Genomic DNA, 25,005 nt, shown 5'->3' on the forward strand with positions numbered 1-25,005 from the left:
CATTACAAACCTTAGAGCCTAAATAGGGAATATGAAATTTGTCAATTATGTCTGTAATGTATGACTTATGTATTCCTTTAAATGTACTTATGATCTTGTCTTATTTCTGATACATATGTTTCTTTACTTAGGCAACCTAATACCAGGATTGATGGAGAACAACTTTATCTCATTGAATACTTTTTTCATTGCATCCTAACTACTATTCTTGATCACAACGTAATTTTTCCCCCAATGGCATTAGCCCTTATTCTTTACTTCCTTCTTTCACTTCTTTCTCTTATTATATATTACTTACACTCATCCATTATGTTCATTTAATTTTTTCTCCTTCCTCCCATATTGAATTTTTTCCCTCCTTTTCCTATTCAGCTATACTTTTATTCAAATCCTGCCTGTTTGCCATAATTTACTTCTATTCTCTCTAGTTTCTCTATTTTCCCCATCCTAGATTCTGATATTCTTTTATTCTCTTATTTTCTATTGCCTCCATCCAGGTTCTATATCCAGTTTTTTAATTATCTCCATCTAGGTTCTCCAATTCTTTCCCTTTCTTTTTCCCTATATTTTATCTTTTTTTCATAATCCTTCTTCATTACCTCTATATTTACTTTGCACTCTTTATCTCCCACATCCTATGCTCTACATTCTATTCCTCTATTTTAAATTTTTTCCATTCACGCACAGTAGAACGCAATCTGCGCTCCACCTCTTTATCCTATTGGTCCAGAACTGCACTCCGGAGCTGTGGAACACACTTGCGTTCCAGTGACACGCTTCCCCCGACTCCCGCACTTAGAGCGCAGCTCGAATGAGGTCACGCCGGCCTCGTTTTTCTCTCCGGCCGGACTTATAGCTACGATTCTTTCACTTCCCCCCCAGACTGCCTTAGTGACTGCAGTCACTACATACACCACTGTTCTACAAGCACGGCACCTGGCCGTTTCTCTTCTAATCCTAACCTCCGCACCAGTCCTGGTAAGTATGATCCAAGGATCTACATTATTTCTGTGCCACTTTAAGCATTCTAAAGCATGTTTGTACCCTTAACACCCTCTCTCAGTATTTCTACTCGCCAATATCAGCTCCTTATACAAGATGAGATTCACTGCAGATTAAACATGAATGTATACTTGATTGTTCCTGTGCCTATCGGAATACTTACTTTTTAGGTTACTGTTTGGATATGATTTTGTTGTTGCATCTAAAACATTTTTTCTCCCATACTATATGATACTTGCTCCTGCATATTGCTCTATTATCTTATATGTGAGATATAACTCTACTTACCTTGTGATATATTCACCTCAGGAGCAAACCTTCATTCTCCCAATGAATTTATTATTTTATTTGCACATTTATATTTATTTTTTCATTAAGTATTAACTTTCATTGACACTATGTATATTGTTCATATTATTGTATACACTAGTATATCTTGACATCCATGTTCTTATCCATACTTTTGTCTTTTTTCGTACATTTCTGAGGAAGGTCCAGAAAGGACAGAAACGTCAAAATCTATGCTACGGACTGTCAAAATAAATACTTTCTAATTCACCAGCATATAAGTGCCAAGTCTGCTTTATACTTCTAATATGGATTGGGATTCCTACTTAGTTTGGGATGAAGGAAGCCATTTATGCTTTTGAAATACGTCAGAGGGGCTTTTGAACGACAGGGGTACCTGTAGTGACATCACCCTTAACCGCCAGGAACACAAGGGCGGACCTTTTGCCGGGGTTTGGAATGGTAGAGACGCCACCGGCCAGGGCAGTCTCCTGCCACCCCTTGAATCCTGACAGTGATACCGGACTTACTCCTCCGGACTTTACAGGAACTACATACACCAGGTACTAATTAAATAACGTAACTGTGAAAGAATAACCGCAACTCCAACTGTGACCATACAAACACAGCGGTAACACTTAAGTAGCGATATGGACTGTCTGTGATAATGGTTTACATTGCACATTACCTTTCTTTAACACAATAATTTTTGTCTATTTATATAATTTTCTACCGCATCCAATTTTAGTAAGTCCCTAGCAGCGCTACCAATTCTATTCATTTATTCTATATCTTAAATACATATTTATTACATACAGTTACACATATACTATATATATATATATATATATATAGTAATATATGTATAGTTTAAAAGGGTATTCTCATTTGGGACAACAATGGCATATTCACAGGATACAGCATAAGTGCTTGGTAGATGCTGATCAATGTCTGGTACAGGCATCTATATAGAGATTGTGGGCCCCCAGTCCACTCTAGCCCAGCTTTGGCCACTGGAAGTGGTGAGGGACTAAGTGGACTGTTAAATGCAGTTTACATAAATCCAATAGGGGTGTTACACTGTATAGGAAACATAGATATGCCATAAATGTCCCAGATGGAAATGTTTCTTTTAGAGACATTGGAAAATGGACAGAGTATTTATAAGATGAGACGGTCTTCTCCTGGTTCCTGAATAATGCGCTCAGTTGATGACTGGTTTTGCTGTTTCAGAATACACATTTTCTTACATTCGATCAGCTGTTCAAAATCTTTCCACATTTTCACTTGTTTCATGTTAGGCCCATGGCTTTCTCGTACAGATTTCTGCTTCTCTCTTAATTTCTGCCATAAAAACAAACAATAATAATGAGAGTACTTATATTTTCTAGAAAGTGATGCTCTTTGTGTGCACATCTTAACAATGGTAGCTGTACAGCGAACTAGCACATTTCTGTCCTACTATAGGACCATTTCTGTCCTACTATAGGACCATTTTCAAATGGTCCTATAGTAGGACAGAAATGTTGCTGATATACATGTGAGCAAATAAACCCACATTTTTTTTTCACTTATTGGAGGAGTGCTGCGCTTTTCTATTTCTATATATATATATATATATATATATAAATATATTTAATAAACCGCTAAAGTTGATCAGATAAAAAAAGATAACACACAAACAATAGGATCAAACATATGAATGTACTGAATAACTGAAAAAGACAGAAAAAAGGGGATTTATTATAGCCCCCTTATCAGTAGTTGGAGGTCAGTAATAGGCAGTTTCTGCATAAGGTAAGAATTATGTTCTGTGCACGGATTCATTGTTGTGTTTGTGCCAAAAACCACATCTAGCATCATGAGAACGTACCCCACTACTGTCAAGTGTGAACAAAGCCTTATGAGGGAATCTGTAAGATGTAAAAAATATAAAGGACCTTGTCTTGGGAAGTAGCAAGATTGCAACATGATATAATTACACATATAAAGAACACATCCGCACACTTTCATTAACAATTTCACACCAGACCATGCCTGCATAACTGTTGCTATATATAGAGATCTTACAACCAAATATATATTTGTGAATGTTTTAATTCATACTATTTGGACGGCTGGTTTTGCTATTGTATTAAAGCAACTATTCATTTGAGCATAACAATGTGGGATAGTATGTTCCAACCGCAGATACATACATGGAAGCTTAACACTGCCAGAACCTGCCTTTCCCTAATAGGATTATAGTGCCGTCTGAAGAACAGGTGTGACTTATAATTGGGATGATGAAAAAGGTGTTGTGTGTGCACAACATCTCCATGGAGAGTGACTTTCCATTATTTATATGAAATGGAACCGACCAGGATCACATTACAGTTGATGAATCATTGCAGGAACCTCTGCTGACGTCACCACCCTGTGCCTCTACCCAAAAGCCAGCACTAGGCCTGTTTCTCACAGTCTGCTCTAGAGAACTGGGGGTTTCATAGAACAATCATATGGCTTTAAACTTGAGAAGAGCTGGTTTATCCAACAGAGGGCATGGGAAACAGACATTATCGGAAGAGCACAGCAAGTACTGCTTAGCTAGAGTTGCTCTGGGTTATGATAAAGGCTTGGGTACTATAAATAGACCTAGGAAAATAGACTCACGCACTGTGTAGTCATTTTTATATTTCTCTTTGTCTTAAGAAGGGAACACTTTTTACACAATGTGTAATAAGAAGTTGTGCAATTGTTTATATATATATTTGTCATTTACAAGCAATTTACGGGAAACATGTAGAAACGTTTTAGAATTTTCTAGAAGGGAGAATAAATATTATAACAGTATTCTGTAGGCATGGAGTTTTGTATGATGTTAACCATTTGTTAAAATAATATAGACCCTCAAAGACCCAGGAAGAAAACATATGTCATCTTCCGAAGAAATCTGAAGAACTGTAATTACTAACTTTGTCTATTGCTCTAGTGTTAGAATTACTAGTATACAGCCTTTTAAAGCAATACTTCTCTTTAAAAGGGAAGGTTTAAAAAAACAAAAATAAAAAACATTCTTTTTACAAGGAAGCTGCTCTTTAGATCACTACAAGTCATGCTTGTAAAAACCTAAGAGATCAGTAGTTCTAGTCAGGGAAAACCCGTCAAAACAATTGGCTTCTCCAAATGAATTGGAGACCATGTAATGCATGGCCAGGCTGTGTCCACCAGAACAGGAGCCACTCTTAGCGAGGCTCGACTCTGGTTAATAGCTAGTAAGGAATGTACATATGCCATAACAGTTCATATGGATAGGGAGAGGGATTAAGACAACCCTCTCAAACCCTTTACTGGTCAAGAATATAGTTGACAAGTCCATTCAAATAAAGGCTCTAGCTCTGGCTAGATCGTACCTAGAACAATAATTCTGCAGTAATTTTGGTCTTGTTTTAAAGCCAAGAATCTTGCGGCTCTAGCCACGACCTAGCCTGAACTACAGCAGACTAAAGTGGAAGTAGCAAAGCTGATTTCACGTCAGCCTGTGTGAAGAAACTGAAAGGTGGGGGATACATACTGTCCCTGAATTGTTTTAGCTCATCTCACAAAGGGGTAACACAAGGACTTTAATTGATATTACTATTCCCTCGAGCCCCCATCAATCAGAGAGCATACTTGCCAAATATGAAGGAGCAGGGTAGGTTTTATGGTCACCTAATCATCCCACATAAGCGTTAATAAAGCTTATACATTGTACACTGTGCCTATCCAGTCCGAACCTGATCTTTGGCCTTAAAAATCCGCTTACCTTTTCTTGGGGTACAGATTTTTTGCTACAGCAGGGCTTGACAAATCCAGGGTGCCAGGTTGCAATGGCGACTAAGAATTTTGTGGTGGTACCCAGGTTTTTGTCAGTCCCTTTATATAACGATTGACAATCTTTAAAAAACAAAAAAAAAAGCAGTTTTACTTACCTCCACCTTCATTTCTACACTGGTCCCCTCTTCTGCCTGCGGTTGGTGCTCCGGTGTTACAGGAGCAGCCGATGCCAGGTGACCGCCACAGCCAGTTGGCAGGCTCGGCAGGGACACTCCATACTTTATGTTCAAGCTGCCTATTTTGCTGCAGCAGTCACGTGACACCAGAGTGTCGCCCGAAGACATCTGCTGCTGAACACCGGAGGCAGAACAGAGGATTGGAGTGGGAACGGAGGCAGAGGGAAGTAAAAAAAAAAAAATGATGAGGTGACACTAGTTACTGCAACAGACGGAGGAGATGAGGGGTCAGTAAGGTCTGGAACACACAAAGGGAGATGAGGGGACAGTAGGGGACTGTGACACACAGGGGGACTGTGACAGGGACTGTGACACACAGGGGAGAGAATGGGCACTTATTACTGTGACACAAAGGGAGAGATAAGTGGCCAGTAAAGACTGTGAGACACCGAGAGAGATGGGGGACACTAATGACAAGAACAAGGTTAACCCCTTAAGGACCAAGCCCATTTTGACCTTAAGGTCCAGGCCAATTTTATTTTAGCATTTTAGTTTTTTCCTCCTCGCCTTATAAAAATAGTAACTCTTTTATATTTTCATTCATAGACTAGTATGAGGGCTTGTTTTTGCGCGACCAGTTATTTTTTGTAATGACATTACTCATTTTACCATAAAATGTATGGCGCAACAAAGAAAAAAAATACTATTTGTGTGTGGAAATTAAAAAGAAAACCGCAATTTTGAAAATGTTGGAAGGTTTCGTTTTTACGCCGTACCATTTACGGTAAAAATGACATGTGCTCTTTATTCTGTGGGTCAATACGATTAAAATAATTTTCTATTATTGTTGCGCTAAAAAAAATCGCAAACATTTTAACCAAATTAGTACGTATACCATACCTTTATTTTGAAGAACTATAACTTTTCCATTTTTCCGTATAAGCAGCAGTATGAGTGCTAATTTTTTGCGCTGTGATCTGTAATTCTTATTGATACCACATTTGTGTATATAAAACTTACAAAACTTTTATACGTTTTTTTAAATAAAATGTGACAAAAAAGAAAGCAGCAATTTTGCACTTTTTTTTTTTTTTTTTACATTCATGCCGTTCACTGTACGGGATCATTAAAATGACTGTATTTATCGGCGTATAACAAGTACTTTTTAGGCTAAAGTCTACCTGCGTGTTATACGCCGTTAAGTCGCTGCAGTTCAATGATTTAAAGCAGGCGCTTTAAATCAATGAACTGCAGCGGCTTTGCAGGTGCAGAGACCGCCACCGCTGCCGGCTTCGCTGCCCCTGCCTGTTCTGGGGTCTAGAGCCCTGCTGTCGGCCCTTCTTTCCCCCTGGCTATCGGTGCCGCTGCCCGTTCTCTCCCCCTATCGGTGCCGGCGCCGATAACCAGGAGGAGAGAAGCGGCGCCGGCAATGGGGCAGCGGCGCCGATAGCCAGGGGGAGAGAAGGGGCAGCGGCACCCATTGCCGGCGCCGCTGCCCCGTTGCCTCCCCCATCCCCGGTTGTATAATTACCTGTTGCCGGGGTTGGGTCCGCGCTGCTTCAGGCCTCCGGTGTGCTTGCCCTGCGTCGTTGCTATGCGCTGCGAGACGCAATGATGTCACTCGTCATTGCGCCGCGCCATGCAGTGCATAGCAACGACGCATGGGACGCACACCGGAGGCCTGAAGCAGCGCGGACCCGACCCCGGCAACAGGTAATTATACAACCAGGGATGGGGGAGGCAACGGGGCAGCGGCGCCGGCAATGGGTGCCGCTGCCCCTTCTCTCCCCCTGGCTATCGGCGCCGCTGCCCCATTGCCGGCGCCGCTTCTCTCCTCCTGCCGGCACCCATAGTCAGGGGGAGAGAACGGGCAGCGGCACCGATAGCCAGGGGGAGAGAAGGGCCGGCAGCAGGGCTCTAGACCCCAGGAAAGGCAGGGGGAGAGAAGCGGGCAGCGACGGCCCCTCTCCCCCTGCCTTTCCTGGGGGTGTATCGGGGTATACGCATGCACACACATGCACCCTCATTTTACCAAGGATATTTGGGTAAAAAACTTTTTTTTACCCAAATATCCTTGCTAAAATGAGGGTGCGTGTTATAGGCCGGTGCGTGGTATACACTGATAAATGGTATACACTGATACCAAATTTGTTTATAATTTTTTTATTTTTTACACTTTTTGGGGGCAAAATGGGAAAAATGGGACATTTAACATTTTTATTGGGGAAGGGGATTTTTCACATTTTTTTATTTCTAGGATAGGGAATAAGATGTCAGATCACCGGGGTCCCGCTGCTGGGGACCCCCGGGATTGCCGCTGCGGCACTGCGCTATCATTACTGCACAGAGCGAGTTCGCTCTGTGCGTAATGACGGGCGATACAGGGGTTGGAGCACCGTTACGTCATGGCTCTGCCCCTCGTGATGTTACGGCCAGCCCCCTCAATACAAGTCTATGTGAGGGGGCTTGGCAGTCTTCACGCCCCCTGCCATATACTTGCATTAAGGGGGCGGGCCGTGATGTCACAAGGGGCGGAGCTATGACATTACGCTGCTCCGTCCACTGCATCCGTCCCCCGAACTCGCTCTGTGTAGTAATGAAAGCGCGGTGCCGCAGCGGCGATCCCGGGGGACGCCAGCAGCGGGACCCCGGGGATAAGATGTCTAGGGGTGGAGTGCCCCTTTAAACTTTAAACATGACTATGGGATTCTACTAGGGAAATCATGTTTTATAATGAATGCCCCTTCCTTGATCCTCCCACTGCCCTATCTTCAGCAGCAGATCAGCACACAAACTGTTCAATACAGTCGACTGTTGGCTTCCCAGACAGTAGTCCTGTGGTAATGACAGGTATGTTACCTTTCTTTCCTTCAAGGAATGTATAAAATACATTCACATATTAAAACAGAGGAGTCGGAAGTACAGAAAACTCCAGAGTCGGAACATTTATCTACCGACTCCACAGCCCTGCTGGATCCTTCCAATTTCTTCAACATTCCTATCCTCTGGCTTTCTCAGCAGTTTCGGATAGGAAGACGGCTGGGACAGCCATCTTAGTTTCCCGCTACTGCTCCTTACAAGTCTCCTCTTGTTCTCTCGACCCTCAGGGGCACTGTTATAGTTGAGGGGGTCCTGGGCGGGGTTCCTCTTCTGCTCTGTAATGTCTATGCCCATAACACGTCTCAAATCCCATTTCTCCGTAGGGTTCTCTCTAGGCTCCATAAATACCCCTCTTGTGCTTGGTTGCTGGGTGGGGGACTTCAACCTTGTTTTTTCTCCAACTATGGATCGCCATTCCCTCACTGACTCCCCACCTTCTCCTGCCCAATTGCGTCTGGCTACCACCTTTTCCGATGGACTATCTGGGCCTCTTTGCTTTACTACTACCCGACAAACCACTCTTTTAGTTTTTATTTGCACCCGCATAAGTTGCACACTCCCATAGATTATTTTTTCGGCAATCTTCCCATGGTGTGCATGCTTTCTTCTGCCTCTTTTGACCATATTTCCTGGTCTGACCATTGCCCTGTTCTCCTTTCCTTTTCCCACTCTCTTTCTTCACTCAGGATATGCCACTGGCATCTGAATGACTCTATCCTTAAAACGGTGCCTTCCCGTGTGTCGATCCAGAAGTGTATCACTGATAACTTTGCTGCCAACGAGGGCTCTGTTGCTTCACAGGCGGTCCTTTGGGAGGCCCATAAGTCGGTGGTGTGGGGTCACTGCATTGCTCTAGGGGCCTAAGTTAAACGTGATGCTCTGGCTCGCTCCCGGGACCTTTGCGCCCTGATAGTCCGCCTGGAGGCTTTCTTACTCTCCTCTCCTCCTCTCTGTCCCTACCCTGAGGTGCTTGGTGGCTGCGCATGCTGAACTGGGTGATCTGGCCCTTCATAGGGTGGAGAGGCAGCTGTTGTACGCCAAGCAGCGTTTCTATGAGAAAGGTAATGAAGCCCACACTATGTTGGCCAGACGCCTTCATGATGGTGCTGTTTCCCAATCGCCATCCACCTTGGAGGATTCCTCGGGTGTCTTACACTAGGGATCGGCCGATTTTATAGGTTTGGCCGATATTATCGGCCGATATTCACAACTTTGGACATTATCGGTATAGGCAATTACCTTGCCGATAATCCGATAATGCCCCACACCTCCCCCCACTGCACCGCGCAGCACCCCCACGCCGCGCCCCCCACCACCCCGCACCCCCCACTGCACCTTCCCGGCCGCTGCCCCATTGCCTCCCCCATCCCCGGTTTTATAATAACCTGTTCCCGGGGCCCGGGGTCCACGCTATTTCTGGCTCCTGCGCCGTCCTGTGTTATGCTGTACGCTGCGCAGCGCAATGACGAGTGACGTCCTCAACGCTATGTCACCGTCATTGCACACAGTGACAGCTCAGGAGGACGGCGCCGGAGACAGAAGTAGAGCGGACCCTGGGAACAGGTAATTATAAAACCGGGAATGGAGGAGGCAATGGGGCAGCGGCGGCGGTCTCTGTCCCGAGCGGTCCGGGGGGGGGGGACGGCGTGGGTTGTCGGTGGTAGAACTCAGGACCCGAGGACAGGCAGAGGGTGAGAAGCGGGTGGCGGTGGCAGTCTCTGGCACCGCAAAAGCTGCTGCAGTTCATTGATTTAAAGCTCCCGCTTTAAATCAATGATCTGCAGCGGTGTTGCCGGGGGGGGGGGGGGGGGGGGAGATAAATAGCCGTTAACTTATACTAGAATATCGGTATAAGTTTTTGGATATCGGCCCTAACCTCGACAGAGTATCAGTATCGGTCCTAAAAAAACGATATTGGTCGATCCCTATATTACACTATCATCCTGCTGACATCTCCCCTCTTTGTCGACTATGACTCTAACCTTTATTCTCTCCCTTCCCAACTTCCGTCTGGCCTGGGGGAGCGTGCCACTGTTCTTGATTCTTATCTGTCCCGATGCGGCTTAACTTCTCTGTCGGAGGCCGATCGTTGTGTTCTAAACGCATCTATTACTGGTGAGGGACTTCTTGAGGTCCTAAAATCCCTCCCGTTCGGGTCACTCCCCGGGGCCTGATGGTTTCTCTTATCTCTACTATCAGACCTATTCTTCTGTACTTGTACCTAAACTAGTCCCTCTTTTCAATTCCTTTATGGGGGGGTGAAGAGATCCCGCAGTTCTTTCTCCACTCGTTACTTTCTCCAGTCCTTTCTCCAATCGTTAGGATAGGGGATAAGATGTTTCCAACAGAGGACCCCCCTTTAAGTTGCTAAAAGTAGTAAAATAATACAATTGAACTGGCCTATAGAATGAACATTACATGTCACTTTTAGCATAAAGTGCACTGTATCGAAATAAGTACAACCCCCTGAGTTTGTTTTATTTAAACCCCACAAATTATATTTTTTATTAGCTGTAGTGAAAGGTGTCACTTTAAAGTACAATTGGTCATGCAAAAAAAAAAAAAAACCTCATGAGGTTCTGTAGATGGAAAAAAGGGGATTTTTTAACACTTACCGTAAAATCTCTTTCTCGAAGGATCCATTGGGGGACACAGACCGTGGGTGTATGCTGCTGTCTCTAGGAGGTATGACACTATGGCAACAAAAAAAGTCAGCTCCTCCCAGCAGGATATACCCGCCTCCAGGCCCTGAGCTAATCAGTTTTAGTACCAGAGCAATAGGAGAGGACCGACCGGTCAAGGAAAAAACACGAACTGTCCGAGAACCAGAAGAAAAAATATAACTGAACACACCCTCGGACAGAAAACCAAAGAGAAACCCAAAAGGGCGGGAGCTGTGTCCCCCAATGGATCCTTCGAGAAAGAGATTTTACGGTAAGTGTTAAAAAATCTCCTTTTCTCTATCGGCTCCATTGGGGGACACAGACCGTGAGACGTACCAAAGCCATCCCTTGGGTGGGCAGATAATCAGTCAGGCAGACGGCTGTTCCACTGCTGCCTGCAGCACTTTACGGCCCAGACTAGCATCAACCGATGCAAAGGTATGAACCGGGTAGAACCTCGAGAAAGTGTGCAAAGATGACCAAGTAACCGCCTTGCAAATCTGCAAGGCCGAGGCCTTGTTCTGGAGAGCCCAGGATGCCCCAACAGAACGGGTAGAATGAGCCACAACCCTGAAGGGAGGAACCTTCCCCCTACAGCGATAGGCTTCCGAAATGGCAGACCAGATCCACTGAGAAATGGTGGCCTTGGAAGCAGGTTGTCCCTTGCGACGACCTTCCGTAAGGACAAAAAAAGAATCACACTGACGAAACGAAGAATACATAGAGAGGTAAGACCTAACAGCCCGAACCACATCCAGTTTGTGGAGTAAATGCTCCTTAGGATGAGAAGGAGCGGGACAAAAGGATGGAAGAACAATGTCCTCATTGAGATTAAAAGCCGAAACAACCTAAGGCAAAAAGGAAGGATCTGGCCGGAAGACAACCTTGTCCTGTGAAGCACCAGAAAAGGAGAACAGCAGGAGAGAGCTGCCAATTCAGACACTCTCCGAATGGAGGTGATAGCAACAAAAAATGCCACTTTCCAAGAAAGGAGGCGCAGGGACACCTCCCTAAGGGGTTCAAAAGGTTCACCTTGGAGGACCCCCAGAACCAGATTCAAGTCCCAAGGGGGAGAAGGTGACCGATAAGGAGAGGCAGCATGTGCCACTCCTTGAAGGAAGGTCTGGACATGAGAATTAGAAGCCGAAGGACGCTGGAAGAATAGAAAGGGCCGAAACCTGACCCTTAAGGGAACTGAGAGACAAACCCAGTTTCAATCCTGACTTCAAGAAAGAGAGAAGACGGGGAACAGAAAAAGTAACAGGGGACAAAACCTGAGCTTCACACCAACGAAAAAAAGACCGCCAGGTACGGTGGTAAATTTTTGCCGAGGAGGGCTTACGAGCCCTGAGCATGGTGCGAATGACTTGGGAAGAGAAACTGCGGGCTCTCAAAACCGCGGGCTCTCAAAACCGCGGTCTCAACCGCCACGCTGTCAAATGCAGCGACTGTAAATTGGGGTGGCAAAGAGGACCCTGAGACAGCAGGTTTGAACGAAGTGGAAGGCGTAGTGGAGTGTCGTCCAGGAGCCTGACCACGTTGGCGTACCACGACCTTCGGAGTCAGTCCGGAGCTATCAGTATGGCGGGAACGTCCTCCGCTTTGAGCTTCCTCAGAACAATGGGAAGGAGCGGAAGGGGAGGAAACAGATAGGGCAGGGCAAACCCCACCCAAGGAATCACTAGGGCGTCCACAGCTAGCGCCAGGGGGTCCCGGGAATTCGCCACAAACGGAAGGATCTTCCGATTGTGCTGAAACGCGAAGAGGTCCAAGTCTGGAATGCGCCAGAGGTCGCAGATCCAAGACCTCTGGATGTAGGGACCACTCGCCAGGGTCGGCTGAGGACCGGCTGAGGAAGTCCGCTTCCCAGTTGAGCACACCCGGAATGTGAATCGCTGAAATGGCCGGAACCTTGTTTTCCGCCCAGATGAGAATCTTCGTCTCCTCCGCCATGGCTGCCGAGCTGCGAGTGCTGCCTTGCCAATTTATGTACGCCACGGCCGTGGCGTTGTCCGACTGGACGCGGACAGGGCGGGACTGAAGAAGGGACTCCCAATGAAGAAGGCAAAGAAGAATCGCCCTCAGTTCCAAGATGTTCATCGGAAGAAGGGCTTCCCAGGGAGACCAGAGGCCTTGAACCGTCCAGTCCCTGAACACACTGTCTCAGCCCGACAGACTGGCATCCGTTGTAACCACCTGCCAGTGGAGGGGAAGAAAGATCGTCCCGGAAGAAGAAGGGGGGGAGCGGAGCCACCAGAGCAGAGACTGACAGATCCGACGAGGGAGAGCAATATTGCGATCAAGAGACAGAGGAGATCTGTCCCATCGAGAGAGAATCGCCAGTTGTAGGGGGCGGGAATGAAACTGGGCAAAGGGTACGGCCTCCTGACCCAAGACTTCCATGCAAACTCGGATGGAAACTGGGACCTAGGCCTGAAGGGAGCGGACTCCTTTGTCTGGTGGAAGGCAAATCCGGGCAGAGGCTGTGTTGAATTGATGTCCCATGAAGATCAGAGACTGGGTGGGAGAAAGGATAGACTTGTCCCGTTTGACCATCCACCCGAAGCGATCCAGGGTCAGGAGGGTGAGATCCACATTCTCCAGGGTCTGGAGGTCTGGGAGCCTTGATGAGAAGGTCGTCTAGGTAAGGGATCACTGAGACTCCTCTTGACCGCAACAGGGCTATCACTGGCGCAAGGATCTTGGTAAAGACCCAAGGAGCAGCGGCCAGACCAAAGGGGAGGGCTACGAATTGAAAATGCCCCTCCGGAACCGCAAAGCGGAGGTACCGTTGATGGCCGGGAAATATTGGAACATGGAGGTAGGCATCTTTGATGTCCACCGAAGAAAGAAATTCCCCTTGTTTCAAGGATGCCACTATCGAACGGAGGGATTCCATTCGGAAGTGGCGGATGAGAAGATGACTGTTGAGACGCTTGAGGTCCAGGATTGGCCGCACCGAACCGACTTTCTTGGGGACCACAAAAAGATTGGAGGAACGGGGACAATAACTCCCTGGAGAAGCAGGGACCGGAAAGCCTCTCGAAACTGCTTCACCAGAGAAGGAGACCGGGGGGCCCGGGACTGAAAAGAACGAAAAAAACGGGAGGGAGGCAAATTCGATTCGGTATCCGTTGGACACCACGTCCCTGACCCAAGAGTCCTGAATGTGTGTGGTCCAGATGTTTCGAAAAAGCAAGAGACGACCTCCCACCGGCGAAAAATCCGGTGTGGGGGCATCACTTCATGCATAAGTGGGTTTGCGGTTGCCCCGATTTGGCCGCAAAACGTCCGGAACGGTTGGTGTCCGACTTCCAAGACGGGTGCGCCTGGAACGAGGGAGCCTTCTTGTCCCGCGAAGGCTCCTGCCCAGACCCCTTATTGGGGCCAAAAGTCCGAAAGGACCGAAAGGAAGAGGACTTCCTCTGGGAAGTAGAGCGAGCCTTATTTTGAGGCAACAAGGAACTCTTACCCCCCGTCGCCTCAGAGATAATCTCGTCAAGGCGCTTGCCAAAAAGACGGGCACCAGTAACAGGAAGCTCGGTTAGAGACCTTTTGGAAGCGGCATCCGCATCCCAAGCCTTAAGCCACATGGAACGGCGGAGGGCCACCAGGTGACCCACAGCAAAGGCATCACAACGGGCTGACTGCATGGAAGCTGTGCACAGAAATTCCCCAGCTTTAGAGCATTGGAGAACCAAAGTGTCACAATCCCGGCTGGTAGGAGGTGGATCCTCTGTGCCAGAGAGGGATTGGCGAGGACCGTGCTAGTGGACCGGTTCTAAGTCACTACTGGTTTTCACCAGAGCCCGCCGCAAAGCGGGATGGTCTTGCTGCGGCGGTAGTGACCAGGTCGTATCCACTAGCAACGGCTCAACCTCTCTGACTGCTGAAGATAGGCGCGGTACAAGGGAGTAGACAGAAGCAAGGTCGGACGTAGCAGAAGGTCGGGGGCAGGCGGCAAGGTTCGTAGTCAGGGTGGATAGCAGAAGTTCTGGTACACAGGCTTTGGACACACAAACGCTTTCACTGGCACAAGGCAACAAGATCCGGCAAGGGAGTGCAAGGGAGGAGATCAGATATAGCCAGGGAGCAGGTGGAAGCCAATTAAGCTAATTGGGCCAGGCACCAATCATTGGTGCACTGGCCCTTTAAGTCTCAGGGAGCTGGCGCGCGCGCGCCCTAGAGAGCGGAGCCGCGCGCGCCAGCACATGACAGCAGGGGACGGGAACGGGTAAGTGACCTGGGATGCGATTCGCGAGCGGGCGCGTCCCGCTGTGCGAATCGCATCCCCGACGGCCATGACAGTGCAGCGCTCCCGGTCAGCGGGACCGACCGGGGCGCTGCGGAGAGAGAGACGCCGTACGCGCTCCGGGGAGGAGCGGGGACCCGGAGCGCTAGGCGTAACAGTACCCCCCCCCTTAGGTCTCCCCTTCTCTTTGTCCGGTAACTGCCTCCCCTGGGATGAGGACACCGGGGGAAGGAGGGATGGGAGGGGAGTTCGCGTCAGGACGGGCAGAGGGGCAGGAGCAGGAGGAGGTGGGAAGTGGGGGAGGGGGGGGAGGGGCGAAGGATGGAGGGATTCCTCACGGCAGGCAGTACAGCAGGAGTGGGAATGGGGAGGGAGGGCAGAGGGCGAGGCCTGGCACGGGGCAGTGTGACACCAGGACGAGGGCCATGAGGAGGCACCGAGGCTTGCCTGACTGGACTGGGAGGGGGGGAGAGGCACTTCTTAAGGCGGGCAGAGTCCATAACGACCTTAGGGAGACCGGATACAGGAGGAACCACAGGGTCACGGCAGGGAGTACTGGGAACCGGTTTAAGGCAGTCCTTGAAGCAAGAGGTACCCCAGCTCTTGATCTCCCCTGTGGACCAATCCAGGGTTGGGGAATGGTGTTGAAGCCAGGGTAGTCCAAGGAGAATTTCAGAAGTGCAATTGGAGAGGACCAAAAACTCAATTTTCTCATGATGAGGCCCGATGCACATTAGGAGGGGCTCCGTGCGGAAACGCACGGTGCAATCCAACCTGGCTCCGTTGACCGCGGAAATGTGGAGTGGCTTGACAAGACGGGTCACCGGGATGCGGAATTTATTCACCAAGGACTCCCGAATAAAATTCCCAGAGGCACCAGAGTCCAGGCAGGCCACGGCTGAGAGGGAAGAGCTGGCTGAAGGAGAAATCTGTACAGGCACCGTGAGACGTGGAGAAGCCGACTTAGCATCAAGAGACGCCACACCCACGAGAGCTGGGTGCGAGCGTGCGTTTCCCAGACGTGGAGGACGGATAGGGCAATCCACCCAAAAATGTTCGGTACTGGCACAGTACAGACAAAGATTCTCTTCCTTACGGCGATTCCTCTCTTCCAGGGTCAGGCGAGACCGATCCACTTGCATGGCCTCCTCGGCGGGAGGCCTAGGCGCAGATTGCAATGGAGACTGTGGGAGAGGTGTCCAGAGATCTAAGTCTTTTTCCTGGCGGAGCTCTTGATGCCTCTCAGAAAAACGCATGTCAATGCGAGTGGCTAGATGAATGAGTTCATGCAGGTTAGCAGGAGTATCTCGTGCGGCCAGAACATCTTTAATGTTGCTGGATAGGCCTTTTTTAAAGGTCGCGCAGAGGGCCTCATTATTCCAGGAAAGTTCAGAAGCAAGAGTACGGAATTGTATGGCGTACTCGCCAACGGAAGAATTACCCTGGACCAGGTTCAGCAGGGCAGTCTCAGCAGAAGAGGCTCGGGCAGGTTCCTCAAAGACACTTCGAATTTCCGAGAAGAAGGAGTGTACAGAGGCAGTGACGGGGTCATTGCGGTCCCAGAGCGGTGTGGCCCATGACAGGGCTTTTCCAGACAGAAGGCTGACTACGAAAGCCACCTTAGACCTTTCAGTAGGAAACTGATCCGACATCATCTCCAAGTGCAGGGAACATTGCGAAAGAAAGCCACGGCAAAACTTAGAGTCCCCATTAAATTTGTCCGGCAAGGACAGGCGGAGGCTAGGAGTGGCCACTCGCTGCGGAAGAGGTGCAGGAGCTGGCGGAGGAGATGGTTGCTGCTGCTGTAGCTGAGACTGAAATTGCTGTAGCTGTGACTGAAGCTGCTGTAGCTGCGACTGGAGTTGCTGTGTCATGGTGGTCAAGTACGACAGCTGGTGATCTTGTTGGGCAATCTGTCGGGCTTGCTGGGCGACCAGTGTGGGGAGGTCGGCGACAACTGGCAGAGGAACTTCAGCGGGATCCATGGCCGGATCTACTGTCACGATCCCGGCTGGTAGGAGGTGGATCCTCTGTGCCAGAGAGGGATTGGCGAGGACCGTGCTAGTGGACCGGTTCTAAGTCACTACTGGTTTTCACCAGAGCCCGCCGCAAAGCGGGATGGTCTTGCTGCGGCGGTAGTGACCAGGTCGTATCCACTAGCAACGGCTCAACCTCTCTGACTGCTGAAGATAGGCGCGGTACAAGGGAGTAGACAGAAGCAAGGTCGGACGTAGCAGAAGGTCGGGGGCAGGCGGCAAGGTTCGTAGTCAGGGTGGATAGCAGAAGTTCTGGTACACAGGCTTTGGACACACAAACGCTTTCACTGGCACAAGGCAACAAGATCCGGCAAGGGAGTGCAAGGGAGGAGATCAGATATAGCCAGGGAGCAGGTGGAAGCCAATTAAGCTAATTGGGCCAGGCACCAATCATTGGTGCACTGGCCCTTTAAGTCTCAGGGAGCTGGCGCGCGCGCGCCCTAGAGAGCGGAGCCGCGCGCGCCAGCACATGACAGCAGGGGACGGGAACGGGTAAGTGACCTGGGATGCGATTCGCGAGCGGGCGCGTCCCGCTGTGCGAATTGCATCCCCGACGGCCATGACAGTGCATCGCTCCCGGTCAGCGGGACCGACCGGGGCGCTGCGGAGAGAGAGACGCCGTACGTGCTCCGGGGAGGAGCGGGGACCCGGAGCGCTAGGCGTAACACAAAGCAGACAGATCCTCTGGTGGGGATCCCGCCTGGATACCCTGACGGAGTTTTGAGCACCCCACCGATAGGGCCTTGGACACCCATGCAGAGGCGAAGGTGGGAAGTGGAGAAGAGCCTGCTGCTTCAGAGGTAAACTTCGCTAAGGACTCCACCTTCTTGTCCGTTGAATCATTGAAAGCAGCCGCATCTGCGAGCGGCAGTGTAGTAGCCTTAGAGAGGCGGAAAATTGGTGGATCCTCCGAGGGAGGGGAAACCACCTTAGAGACAAGGTCTTTGTCGAATGGGTAACGCACCTGAACCTTCTTCATTCCCGGGAACCTCCTTTCCGGATGTTTCCATGCAGATTCCAGAAGGGTGTCAAATTCAGCGTGAGAGCTGAACCTTTGAGGTGACGGTTTAGCACGATGAAAGGATACTTCAGTAGTCACCTCCGAAGATCCTGGGTCCTCTAAGTGAAAGGTGTCTCTTATGGCCGCAACCAATGAGTTCACCGTTTCAACTGTATCCGAGCGGTCCTCCGAGTCAGATGCCGATTCGAAAGCCTCATCTGCCAGTTCACCAGGAGAATGTGAACGAGTGGAGGCAGCCCTGGAGGGGGGGCGACCCTGACCGGGTACGCGGCTCTGGCGAGGCAGAGTGGTGACTCCGGGAACGTCCTCTGGAGGAGCGACGTTTGTGACACAAGGGGAGCACCCACGTCTACCTGAAGACTCAATGGAAGAGTCAGAAGATGCACTCCTAGTACGCTTGTGAGAGCGTGAAGTATGTGGAGAAGAGGAGCAGGGCCCTTTAGAGGACCCACCGAACTTGAGTCAAGTCAGCCATATACTGGGACATTGAAGAAACCCAGGCTGGAGGGGCAGCCGAATCCACCGGAACTGAAAGAGCATCCGGGGTACCAGGGGGTCTGGGGCAGCAGAGGAGCAGGCAGAGCAAGTGGGTTAAGCAGAACCAGGCATTTTGGAATTACAGTTCTTACAGACAAAATAGGAAACTAACGCTCCAGTTGTCTGTTTAGAGGGAGGAACAGTTCTGGGTACGGACATAATGAAAAAAAGAACTCTCTCACCCGAGTCTGTGTCCCCTGTGGCAGCTGCTGTTAGAGAACTCCTCTCTGTGTGACTAGAGGGAGAAACAGGCCAGCCAATAGCCATAGAGGGGCGTGCCTGGAGCAGGGGCACTGTTTGATTGGCCTCTGCCCCCGAAAATCGCACGCGCATGGCGTTGATTGGAGGACGATTCGCGCCTCCAGTAAGCTCCGGCGGCCCTGTGGGTGGAGCTATAGCGCCCCGGCTGCCGAGAAGAACAATAGAGCGCACAAGACCACATCTGCGCCCGCGGGGAAGTGAGCGGGCGATATAGATATCCGCCGGCAGCTGTCTGCTGCCAAAACTGAAAGGAAGTCGGCGCTTCATGCGCCCCAACAACACAAGCGCCGCGGCTGTTAGCCGCATAGTAAGCGCCGCGGCTGTCAGTCGCAAAGTATAACACACACATATGCATAATAATAAAGTAACCCATTCATTCCCAAAATGCCATTGCTCGCCCCTTTTTAGAATAAAAGATAGAGCCCCAACACAGGCCAGCCCCTTCGACCCTGAAAGGTGGGCCAAAAAAATGAGGGTCTCCAGAGGTTGCAAATCAGCACCTAAAGGGAGAAGAATATATACTCACCTCAGTCAGAAGAACTTACCTAATGGAGTCTTCTGTCAAGTCTTCAGTCAGCTTTCTGTTTCCTGCATCACGCCGAGCTACCATGTGCGAGCAAGGCGAGCAGGGAAATAGGGGGACCCGGACCCATGAGGTACAACCCCAGGTGCTGACCGTTGGCGAGAGGGGGTGAACAGCGCATATACGCAATGTCTGTGCCCCCTCAATCGCAATGGGGAAACATTGAGCCGCAGTTCCTGAGTCCCCACCTGAAAACATAAAAGAAAATGGAACACATTCCCTTATAGGAAAATAATAAAACATAAGACCTGGTCTGGAGAATTCCAGACCATGTCCACCTCCTTCAGACACTAAGCTAAAACTGATTAGCTCAGGGCCTGGAGGAGGGTATATCCTGCTGGGAGGAGCCGACTTTTTTTGTTGCCATAGTATGATACCTCCTAGAGACAGCAGCATACACCCACGGTCTGTGTCCCCCAATGGAGCCGATAGAGAAATAAGAGTTATGGCTCTTAGCAGAGAGAAAAATAAAATTTGGCTGTGTCCACAAGGCCAAAAACAGCTGTCCTTAGGGGTTAAAATAAATTAACCACACATTTCCTTTGCAACTGCATATCTGTAACTTAGGAAACACTTGTCAATCACACAGCAACTTGTTTAACCAAAGAAGTATACAAGAGAACTACAACCACTCCTATTTTACTGTAAAAGGAAATGTCTGACATTTGTCTATTTTAGTCTCTCACCATCTTTGTGCTATAGAAAATGAGAGAAAAAAGTTAAAAGTGTACAGTTTCTAGCTAAGGAAAAATAAAATGCAGCTACATTCATAAAAACTGTCCCTTTAACAACCATTTATTATTATGAGCCCTAACAATCCTTATTCCCAATATGAAAAAAACACTTCTATTCAGCTTTACTGTTCATACACATTATCATTTAAATATTCCCTCTTGTGAAGGCATTATTACTAACAAAATGTCTACACTTTTTACATTATGATACTATTGATATCTTTTGAAGAAGCAAAAGTCATTAAATAAATCCATGTATTTTAACAGTTGTTTTTGTAAAATTTTCAAGTTTAAATGAGTGAACACTACATTTCAGCCACATGGTTAATGTTAGGTAAGTAAAACCTAGAAATAGGTGCCCTGTCTGGAAACATGGCATAACCAAGTCAACCACAAAGTTTGTATTAAACTTTTTTTCCTAACTTAAAGAAAAACCTAAAAGTAAAACAAATACGTGGAGACGAGTCAGAGAAATAAGACGAGTCAAGCAAAGAGAGATGCTATGATAAGGGATATGGGAGAGAGGGAAAGACAGGGCAAAAGTAAGAACACCAACGTTTAGTAGTTTTAGGGTCTTACTGGGTGCTTGTAAATAGTAAATTCATTATAACCAAATCCAAAGGGATTTTTCTCTTTTTAAGGGAGAACTGTTCAGGGTTTTGGGGATATTATATCTAATGAGAGAAAGTCCAAATCCATAGCTTCTTGAACCAGAGCACGTCCAAATGTGAAGCATATTCCTAGAAGTGAAGCAACCTTAGAAACAGTTGATGCGTTAACCTGGGGAGGGGCATGAGCAATATGAGCAGGTGTGAGGTACTATCCGGTTAAAACTTTTAGATTAGTTTTTATCATGAGGGAGTGGAGAATTACCTCGGAGCAGGAAGTTCAAATTTGGGACCACGTGAAATTGATCAGGGTACAGCAGAGATCTGATTCTCAGTTAGTAGCCTACGAGAGTTAAGACCGTAATGGAACATAGATCAGCCAGAATATAATAGAGATATGAGGCCTGGGCAATAAGAGGAGGATTTGCAATGTTGTTTAAATGAAGTAACTCAAAGGGGTCTAAGCACAGAAGAGAAGGATTAGGAAAACTGCTTCAGCTGGAGATATAAGAGGTTAGTCTCATTTGACACTCGCAATCTCTCTGGATCTATATCTAAATAGGGGTGGCCCTGTTCACCCTGGGGATTGAACCTAGAAGTACTATTTTAATATCACATAAGCAAAATTATTCATAAGACATTAAACACAGTGATTATTATGAAGCTGTATGAATCTGGAGTGGTGGCTAAAACAAAGGGTAAAATGATAAACAACTACGTAGTATATCATAGAGACATATAATGCATTTCTTACCTTTCCCAAATTTTCTTGCTCTTGGATATTTTTTGAATATTGGTCCCTAAAAGGTTAAGAACAAAAATCAGACAGGTTGAAATAATCACCAGTATATAAAGTAATAGGGTTTTGTAGTTTTAGCAAATAAAGCTTATTCATTACATTATGATAAAAATAAGGTATTAGTTGATATTTTGGCCAAAATACTCGAGCTGCAACTCATGTCAAGGGTCCTCAGTATCTTGCGAGTCCCTCTTTTCTGTGATTTTTGATTTTTTTTGTAATTTTTGTCTCATTTTCTGTGATTTTATAATTCTTTTAGCAGTACTTTTCTTCCAGTAGAAAAAGTTTTAAATGTATTCATTTTCATAGACAGATGGAAACAGAGTGTAATAAAAATGATTATATGTAGATATCCATGGGAACTGAAAGATTAGTAAATAAATGAGTATATAAAGGTTTATAACAAAGAAAGCAGTGATCTGACATGATTATCGTGCTTTTATATACTACTAGCCGAGTACCCGGCGTTGCCCGGTTTTTCCTTCTTAATATTTGTTGTTGAAGAAAATCAACAGAGGAAGCTTTTGACTTCATATCCCATCCTCATATATTGTTGTAATATCCCGACCTCCTATCCCATCCTCCTATCTCGACCTCCTATCCTGACCTCATATCTCGACCTCCTATCCCGTCCTTTTATCGCGACCTCCTATCTCGACCTCATATCCCGTCCTCCTATCTCGACCTCATATCCCGTCCTTCTATTGCGACCTCCTATCTGGACCTCATATCCCGTCCTCCTATCTGGACCTCCTATCCCGTCCTCATATCCCGTCCTCCTATCTGGACCTCCTATCCCGACCCGTAATATGTGTACCAGGTAATGAAATATTTCCAACCGTACAGAAGTTATGTGGGAACATACATTTTCCATTGATTTGCATTTGACTTTTAAATAAACTTTTATAAGGTACAGTCCGTTCTCATAAGGTTTAGAACAGTTCACAAAATGGTATAATTACCAACTCCTAGAGATGATTTTTGGCTGGACGTCCGAGAGATAGGTGACAAGTGTTGTAGAGGCTGTGTCCAGCGCTAGTATGCGCTTACGGTGATGGGCCCGGATGCCACAGGCATCTCCAGCCGTTTGGAAGTTATGCAGTAACATATATTTCCCATAGACTTGTATGGGACTTTAAACAAAAACCCCGCCCCTGGCAAATGGGGGGTGAGTAAGGGTTAAATCACCTAACTTATGTTTGTTGTTGACATATAAGTAACATGTGTGCCAAATTTCATGTTAATATCTTTAGCCGTTTGGACGTGATGCTGGAACATACACACACACACACATACACACACACATTGGCCCTCATTTACTAAGAGTGGAGTGTAGGTTTCTTTGTGGGTTTTAATTCCCTACAATTTATTTTCCACAGTATTTACTAAGGTTTCCCTACATTTTCCACTTTCCCTACACATGCTCTGATCTGTGGGGTTTTCTTCAGCTAAAATCCACCACATTTTATGTGAAAACCTTAGTAAATATGTTGGGTTTTTGTGAAAATGTGGGGAACACGCCCCTTTTCAGAGATCACGCCCCCTTTTCCCAGCAGTCACGCCCCTTTTTGGGGTTTTCTTAGGAAAATGGAGAGTTACTCAGGTTTTTTCAATTCTGGCGCAAATTCTGCTGCAAAATCTGGCGCAGACAGAATTTCGGTCGCAATGCGACAGATTCTGGCGTACAACCCGACAAAACATGTCGGGTTTGCAATAGTAAATGAGGGCCATTGAGTTTTATATATATAGATATTAAGAATGCAGGGCATCATTCTCCTCATACCAATGTATATAATTTGCAAACTTCATCTGTCTATTGTTACCACAAGAGGGGGCTGATCTGTATGCAGTTCCTATTCAGGGCAACTGAAGCCTATATTCAGCTGCATATATTAAAGTCTGTAGTGGTGTCAACACAGAAATTAGATTTTTAGGGAAATATGAATGAGAAGCAGAGCAGCACAGACCTACAAGCATATTAGGAAAACACTAATTCATTTACATTGACAGAAATTGTAAAGGTAGGAACAGTGTAATGTAGAGCCAAATAAAAAGGGCACAGGGTCAATAAAATAATACAAGAACTAAGAGTCTGCATGTCACAATAAAGATCTACATTGTATTGGCAAGAGACACATTTTATCTGCAGTCTTCATGTGGGCAAACATCTCTGTCTGACAAGCGGATTGTGCTACAGACATTGATGTGGATTCACCATGGATTTGAACCTGTCATTTATATTAACGTTTGACATGCAAAAAGTTAAGATCTTTCAGGGTCTCAGTGCGGAGACCCCTCTGGTTGCTAGTTACAACCGTGTGTTAAAAAGTACAAAATGCCTGAGTTCCAAATGTAGCAGGAAGTAGTGCGGGAGTCCCTGGCAGGGGTTGTCCCAAAAGGTCTGACTTGTGGGAGCGGCGCTGCACCGAGAGGTGGATAGGAGGAAGTGTAGTTGTGAAAAACGTTTTTATTTGCCAAAGTGTGGGTGGCACAAAGGCAAACAGGTTCTCACAATAAGCTTGGCAGGCTGGACAATGCGTTTCGAGAGGGGATTCCTCTCTTCGTCAGGTCCCTTGGCCTGGAGCCCTAAATGGCCGGTTCTGAGGAGCCATTCAGGACTCCCGGCGGGGTTTTTAAATAGAAGTGCTGCGGTGGAGAAAGATGTATAGAATCGCTGGGGGGGGGGGGGGGGGTATATATCTGGTCCCCACAGCGCTTCTATATCTTCTATAGCTCCCCCGCAGTGCATTTATATATGTTCCCCCCCGCAGTACAGATGCGCTGCTGTAGAATACTCTTCATTCATAGTGCTATGAAGACATTTGATTATAGAAGCGCTGTGGGGGCCAGACATATGGATATATGTCTGACCCCTGCAATGCATCTATATACAGATGCCGCTGCAGCGCTATGAATGACAAGTATTCTTTAAGCAGCACATCGCGCTGGCCAGATGCACTGCTGTAGAATACTTTTCATTCATAGCGTTGCCGGGGGCTTATGACAGTGCTGTGGGGGGAACATATATAAATGCGCTGCGGAGGGTAAGATATATAGAAGCGCTGTGGGGGCCAGATGTATACCCCCCCCCCCAGCGATTCTATATATCTTTCCCCATCGCAGCGCTTCTATTTAAAAACCCTGCCAGGAGCTCTGAATGGATCCTCAGTACCGGCCATTCAGGGCTCCCGGCGGGGAATTTAAAAATGTAAATACATTATAAATCACAGGGGAGTGGAGCATGCTGCCCGCTCCCCTGTTTAATAACTTCTAATTGCATCGGGTCTCAGAAATGAGTCTGTTCCATGATGGGGGTAGTAGTACAAACACCCCAGCCACCGGCAGACTCCCGCAGCTGGGGAACTACTAC

General features: G+C 47.5%; 1 protein-coding gene across 3 annotated transcripts in view; it reads right to left on the bottom strand.

The window, feature by feature from the left end:
* Window positions 1-1,480: 1,480 nt before the first annotated feature.
* The window catches only part of IFT81 (intraflagellar transport 81), a 268,139-nt gene continuing 244,614 nt past the window's right edge, over window positions 1,481-25,005 (bottom strand). For all 3 annotated transcript variants that reach the window (XM_056534522.1, XM_056534506.1, XM_056534512.1), the window contains exons 18-19: window positions 21,591-21,636; window positions 1,481-2,634 (exon numbers count right to left, since the gene is read on the bottom strand). In XM_056534522.1, coding sequence (XP_056390497.1) covers window positions 2,452-2,634; window positions 21,591-21,636 — 229 coding nt within the window. In that variant the 3' untranslated portion in view covers window positions 1,481-2,451. The remainder of the gene's footprint in view (window positions 2,635-21,590; window positions 21,637-25,005) is intronic.

This window comes from Hyla sarda, chromosome 1 (genome assembly GCF_029499605.1).
Source record: "Hyla sarda isolate aHylSar1 chromosome 1, aHylSar1.hap1, whole genome shotgun sequence".
In the NCBI taxonomy this organism is placed as follows: Eukaryota; Metazoa; Chordata; class Amphibia; order Anura; family Hylidae; genus Hyla; species Hyla sarda.